Here is a 6,603-nt window from a genome sequence, read left to right as displayed (position 1 = left end):
ATGCAGTTTACTACTCATAATGCATAAAAAAATCTCTCACAAAGGACTAGTGGGGCCACTTTAAGTTTGAGATAAAGTTAACATGAAAGCCTTCGAAGATTTAATGGATTTAAGTGTAGAATGAATGATTTAGCCTCAGATATAGATCATGTGTGTTGTGTATTTTAAGATAAGGAATGTCTTGCAGGTCTTGTTTGTATGAAGTAAATACTCAATACTTTTTTCTCAGTCATGCTCAGTCAGATACTAAAATGCACCTCAATCTGGGTCAGAGGCTCACTTGGGAAGCTATAAAAACAGTCTTACATGTCATACTCATTTGCCATAGTAACTACAACATATATAAAAGAAATAGGTGGTACTGATACTTCAGATAACACAGATGAAAACTTTGAGAGGAGTTTCCTGCAGCGATGTTCAGGAGAATTTTGAGTTTTCAGTCGACCATGTGAATGCGTCACAGGTTTGGTTTTAGTGAAAACTCCCATCTATGGTCTCAAGCTATGAAGTCATTGGCTTTTTGCCTTGACATGTTGTGAAGCAGTCGCTTGTCTCCGACCTACTTTACACAAAGCTATGCCTCAGCAGACAACCCAACCAGCAAGGTATTTGGCCCCCCCTGTCTGTCTCTTTGCCAAGACTGACTGATTCAGCTGCAATGCAAGAAAGCTCAAACTGTAATTGCTTCATCCACATAGCATTTTGTCATTCCAGGAGCAGAGTACAAATTTATCTTGCGGACGACAAACAGAAAACTCACACAAAACTTTTTCCCTTTTCTGTACCCATGGGACCTCATAGCACCTTCTAGGGTTCGGAGTATATTTCCACTCTGATGAGTGGGAGTTTTTCATGTTCTCAGTAAGGGTCTAAGTGTAGAGGATTTCACTGTTTTCATAATGTGAAAGGCCCGCTCAGACTATATTTAACAATTGATCTGTTGATCTGTTTCAACTCTCAAACCACAAAAGGCTTCAACGGTTATTTATAGAGCTGTAATAAAAGTTACTTCCCTTTTCAAAGATGAATTTTGTTGGAGCAAATTGTGTTTGGATGGCTAAAACAGTCGAGAATAACAGAGAGGTTTGTATGTTTATACATACTTTTTTGAGTTGTTGACCTCAAATGAATAGTTCAACATTTGAGGAAAAATCTTATGCTACTTATAAATTTATGCTACTCATGTGTCTTTACGCTAAAGATGAAACTACGACCTGCAGGGTGAATATCATGATGAAGACAGTTAAAGGTGTCCACAGGATAGATGTTCATAGTCATGCTAGCTTGTCTGTTTATAGGAAGGTTGGATGGCTCCATTTCAAGCGCTCCTGGTTTTGGTAGTCAAATCAGCTCACTTTTAGACTCTGTGTTGATGCCTATAGATTTCAGCAACCATAAGATTACACTGTAGCCAATGATTCTAATAGTACCATTCCTTCACACACACACATTTATAGGTCCCAGGTTGAAAAAAATACCAGAATTCCACTTCAAGATCTAAAAGTTACATGTTTCTATCAAGAATGATTTTTGATTATTATTGTTATGAAAGGTACTTTACAGTGAAGAATGCGTTTCTGGTTTGCATGAAAAGGTTTGAAAAAAATGTATGGGCTTTTGGTTTTCAATGGTTTTGTGGATTCTAGAAAAATTCCTCTAATTTGTCCACATGTGTCTGTGATAAGATTAGTTTGATAATTTAATACAATTCCATACAGAGGGACCAAACCCTGCTCAAACAACGAGTATACATGAAGCATGACTCATTGCACTGCTCCCTTTGACAGAGAGGTGATCCCGTGTGACACCCCACACCCCACCGCCCCTCCGCTGACTCCAGATGTTACATTACAAGAGCACAGAGATTGGCCAGAGTCCAACTCTGAGATAAGGATGACACACACACACACACACACACACACACACACACACACACACACACACACACACACACACACACACACACACACACACACACACACACACACACACACACACACACACACAGGATATAAGACTGAGGGGGGATGTTGTATGTGATATGTTGAACAATGGGGGGGGGATGAAGAATTCCCCTAAATGGGTTTGACTGAAGATATGGAAAACAAAAACTGGTTTGTGGTTCAAGGCTATACATTTTCCCTTACCGCTGTCAGACACTTAATTACTTTATAACTTACCTGCTGATTTGATCTGGTTGACTGCAGATTAAAAGTGTCTCTGATAAGGATGAAGGAATATTACTTGATGTCATTATTGACTCATGGCGGGACTCTAAAACAATAACTGCACCTTTTGTTTGCATAAGGATACTCAGTGACTAGTGTGATCAAGACCAGACTTGCAGGTAATTATAAACCAGTCAAATTTATACATGCAGACGGATGCACACAAACAGTACACAAATACACACTCCCACAGAGAGATCCCCACAGATCAACAGAACACAAAAACACACACACACACGCACACTAGTTGCGTAACAGTTTCCTCACAGGAATGGAAAGAAACCGAACCCTGGTCCTTGAAGGAAAACAAACAGAGGTTCTGCTCAGCCTGTGGTTGAAGTGTAAAGGAAAACTCCCCCCTTCCCACTCTGCCTCCCTCCTCCCACACTGACCCGCCCCCGGTCCAGCACTATATCAAGAGCCTCCCTCCCTCCATCAAACCCTAAGTCCTGCTGCAGTCTACAGCTTTACAACAGTCCTCTCTCGTCGTATCCTCTCGTGACCAGCAGACAGTCAGCCATCATGTATCAGAGCCACAGCATCATCACCGGCCCTGCCACGATGAGACAGAGCCGCAGCTATGTATCAAGTTCTCTTCCCCACAAGGCTCACAGTGTGTCAGGATTCAACACAAGATCCTCTCGCATCTCTTCTTCCCAGGGGCGCAACCTCTCCTCCGGGTATGGAGGTGGCTACAACTTTGACCTGTCCAACGCCCTGGACAGCAACGTGCAACCGAACGAGAAGGCCACCATGCAGAACCTGAACGACCGTCTGGCCACCTACCTGGATAAGGTCCGCTCTCTGGAGGCAGCCAACAACAAGCTGGAGATCCAGATCAGAGAATACTACGAGCAGAAGGGGCCTGCAGCAGAGAGGGACTACAGCAACTACTGGGCCATCATCAATGACCTGAAGGACAAGGTAGAGTGTGTACCAACCTCGACAGCTTTAACACCACAAGTCAAATGTTTGCAGTGCAGTTAATGATTATCAAGAGAAGATTTGAAGAGGGTAAAAAAGTAACAAATCGTCACGTCACGTCATAACTATGTCCTGACAATTTCCCTGATGTATGGGATCAATGAAGTGTATTTATTTTTCTGTAACTATGTTAGAGTGTTTGATGTGTGTGATGAGGTTTTTTGACTGACAATTTAGAATGAAATTATTTCTCAAAGCTAAACATGAACAAAAAAGGTTGTCAAGTGCTGTGAACCATGTTGCACAGCTACTGTGATGAGTCAGATGCAGCTTTCTCCCTACAAAGAGTCAGCTTCTGGTGGAGCCTATTGGCAAACATATCAAAATTAAAACCAGTCGATGAACTACTATACAGTACGTAATTGATACATTTGAATTTACACCCTCCCCCCCTGTTGCTGCTTTTCAATAAGATCGCTGGTGCCACCATCGGCAACGCCAACCTCCTGCTCCAGATTGACAACTCCAAACTGGCTGCTGATGACTTCAGGACCAAGTAAGCATGAGTCTGGATACTTCTGTGGACCTATCCTCATCTTGGAGAAGACGTTGTAGTTGTTGCTCATCACCCCTCTCTTTTCTTTTCAAACTTATTAGATTCGAGCATGAGCTGATGATGCGCCAGTCCGTCGAGGCTGACATCGGCAACCTACGCCGCCTGCTTGACCAGACCACCCTGACGAAGGCCGACTTAGAGATGCAGATCGAGAGCCTGCAGGATGAGCTAGCCTATCTCAAGAAGAATCACGCAGAGGTGACTGACGCATTTCCTCCTGCTATGATAAATAATGCTTGCTATCATAACGTGAATCTGCTTCAACACACCTGTAGATTTCTTAAACTCTGCCAAAAGATCTTAACCCTGACTTCTCTCTGCTCCCATTGGCTGTTTAGGAGCTGGCAGCAATGCGCTCTCAGCTTAGCGGGACCATCAACGTGGAGGTCGATGCCGCACCCCAGCAGGACCTCAACAAAGCCATGGATGAGATCCGTTCCCAGTACGAAGCCATCACCGACAAACACCGTCGCGACCAGGAGTCTTGGTTTAATGAGAAGGTGAGAAGGTTTTCCCATAAACAAAGGCACCATTTCCCACACGTTGCAAATGACTGGGTTCACTCCCTCCGCAGTCTAACCTGTAATTAAACATAATCCTCTGTGAAAGCAATCACCAAGACTTCTAAACGTTACTTTATTTCTCTTTTCAGTCTTCAACCCTGACCAAGGAGGTGGCCATGAGCACAGAATCAATCCAGACGTCCAAGACAGAGGTCAATGACCTGCGGCGCACACTGCAGGGCCTGGAGATCGAGCTGCAGTCTCAGCTCAGCATGGTGAAACCACCCCCCCTCTCAAACCCAAACCATCTGTTCTCGTCTCACTGATCTTGCCTTATATGCGCAAAATTCCCTGATCCCTTTCTTACTGAGGGGGGGGGGGGGGGAACTGAGAAACAGCCAGTGTTAGAGGGCCAGGAGCAGAAGGGAGGTTGAAGGAGGGGGACTTTACTGAAAGATAGAAAGCAGGGTGGGAGAGGGAGAGAGATAAGAATGATGGGAGCTGTATTTGAGAGGAAGGAGGGGCTCCCGCTGGGAAAAACATATTATAGACATCTGCTCAATTTCTGAAAAGCATCAAAGAGCTTGAAGTAAACTGCAGGAATGCTGGAGTGGATCGCCCCAAAACGTTGTACTCCCACTCCCATGTGTGTGCCCAGCTAGAATTAATCCTTTAATACTACCTGCAGGAGCAACACACTGCTCTTGTGCAACAGTGGAGCAGTAGTGAAGAGAAGACACATGTATTAAAAACCTTCTACATACAATTCCGCTAATTATTCCTCCAAAAAGGAACGCAGACATGCCTTTGTGTCTGTCTGATATATATAATCCAGGGTGGGGCTAGTGGTTACATACTTTAGCTTGAAATTGTCACAACTTTCACAAATGATTCACAACAGTGAAATATGCCTGTTGCAATTCACGTGCAAAAACTGAACTAAGTTTTTCCTTTACCTCTCCAACAGAAAGGGGCGCTGGAGAACACGTTAGCAGAGACAGAGAATCGTTACAGCAACATGCTCTCCGGCTACCAGAACACAATCAACATGCTTGAGGCAGAGCTTGGCAACGTGCGCAGCAGCATCGAGCAGCAGGGTCAGGAATACAAGATGCTGCTGGACATCAAGACCAGGCTGGAGCAGGAGATCGCCACCTACAGGAGCCTGCTGGAAACCGAAGAGTCCAGGTAGACAGAGCGATACAAACGTACAGACTCATGCTGATACCAATTATTAAGAAGATATGCACATGGCCTCTCATCTAACTCTTTGTCTTTACTGTTTCCTTCCGTCTCCCTCATGACAGACCCATTGGAACAGGTAAGAGATGTCCGGTTTAACACGATATCACATAACCAAAGTGTAAATAGTGTAACAACAGACATCATGATCTTTTCTTTTCTTTTTAACAGGGGGCTCCAAGACCACAGTCACAACCACCACTATGCGCAGTTCCAGCTAGAAGGTCCATCTGGCAGGACAAGCTGTTCTCCGAAACACACACACACACACACACACACACACACACACACACACACACACACACACACTCACTGACTAATTAAAGTTGAAACACAAAATGAAACTGTACCGGAAAAAAACTGAGAAATGATGAAAGAGAAGCCTGTGTCAAAGTTTAAGAATGAAACATCTGAAGTTGAGAAGAAGAACTACATGACGTACTGTGTGCGCTTGTGTGTGTGTGACTGAAAAAATAAATCTGCTGGTGAACATGAAATTCGTGTCGTTTTCTGACTTTGCAGAGAGTCTACATCTTTTTCCATAACACCAGACTGTTTGTGCAGTCGTCCTGGCAACTGCATTACGTTCTGGGAGGTGGGATGTGAGGGTTTGCGGAAATCTACGTTATGTAACAGGAGATGTTGTCAGGAAAGGGTGAACAATGGTTCCCAGCTCCCAGTGTGGAAAGCATTAGTATCCAGAGAAGAGCGAGCTTTAATCTCGATGCTCTCATAACTCAAAGCAGAGCAGGAAAAACTTTCAGAAAAGTGCAAGTTATGTGAGCAAACAAAGTGAATGACCCAAAGAGGTTTCTTAAACAAGACACACCCTGGCGACTGACTAATCTTTGCCCCGGAGGCTTTTACATGAAGCCTGTCACCTAGTAACAAGCACACACATGGCTCACGACAGAAACACTGAGTGGGAATGCAAACACTGACTAACCAAACAAAGAGAGTCACTGTGGAAACAGGTGTCATTTGGGACCGCACTTTGGCCTCTGTTTATGACCAATGAGCTGCTATGATAAAGCGCTGTGAAGGGTGGGGCTCCTCGGCCGCTGCACCATGACTTCATACGTGTTTTGTG

At 44.3% G+C, this 6,603-nt stretch overlaps 1 protein-coding gene across 3 annotated transcripts; it reads left to right on the top strand.

Annotated features, from left to right (window-relative positions):
- Positions 1-2,750: 2,750 nt before the first annotated feature.
- krt94 (keratin 94) lies at positions 2,751-6,010 on the top strand. Of its 3 annotated transcripts, none has more exons than XM_034600376.1 (9): positions 2,751-3,152; positions 3,626-3,708; positions 3,810-3,966; positions 4,107-4,268; positions 4,421-4,546; positions 5,239-5,459; positions 5,579-5,592; positions 5,685-5,769; positions 5,801-6,010. In XM_034600376.1, the coding sequence occupies exons 1-8, from the start codon at positions 2,751-2,753 to the stop codon at positions 5,732-5,734; spliced, it is 1,215 nt and encodes a 404-aa protein (XP_034456267.1). In that variant the 3' UTR covers positions 5,735-5,769; positions 5,801-6,010. The 3 variants fall into 3 exon arrangements, with proteins under 3 accessions (XP_034456267.1, XP_034456258.1, XP_034456250.1); XM_034600367.1 differs by having other exon boundaries at positions 5,685-5,783; positions 5,824-6,010; XM_034600359.1 differs by having other exon boundaries at positions 5,685-6,010.
- Positions 6,011-6,603: the final 593 nt, after the last annotated feature.

The sequence above is a fragment of the Hippoglossus hippoglossus genome, chromosome 1 (assembly GCF_009819705.1).
Source record: "Hippoglossus hippoglossus isolate fHipHip1 chromosome 1, fHipHip1.pri, whole genome shotgun sequence".
NCBI lineage: Eukaryota > Metazoa > Chordata > Actinopteri > Pleuronectiformes > Pleuronectidae > Hippoglossus > Hippoglossus hippoglossus.
This window is presented reverse-complemented; position numbering and strand designations above follow the sequence as displayed.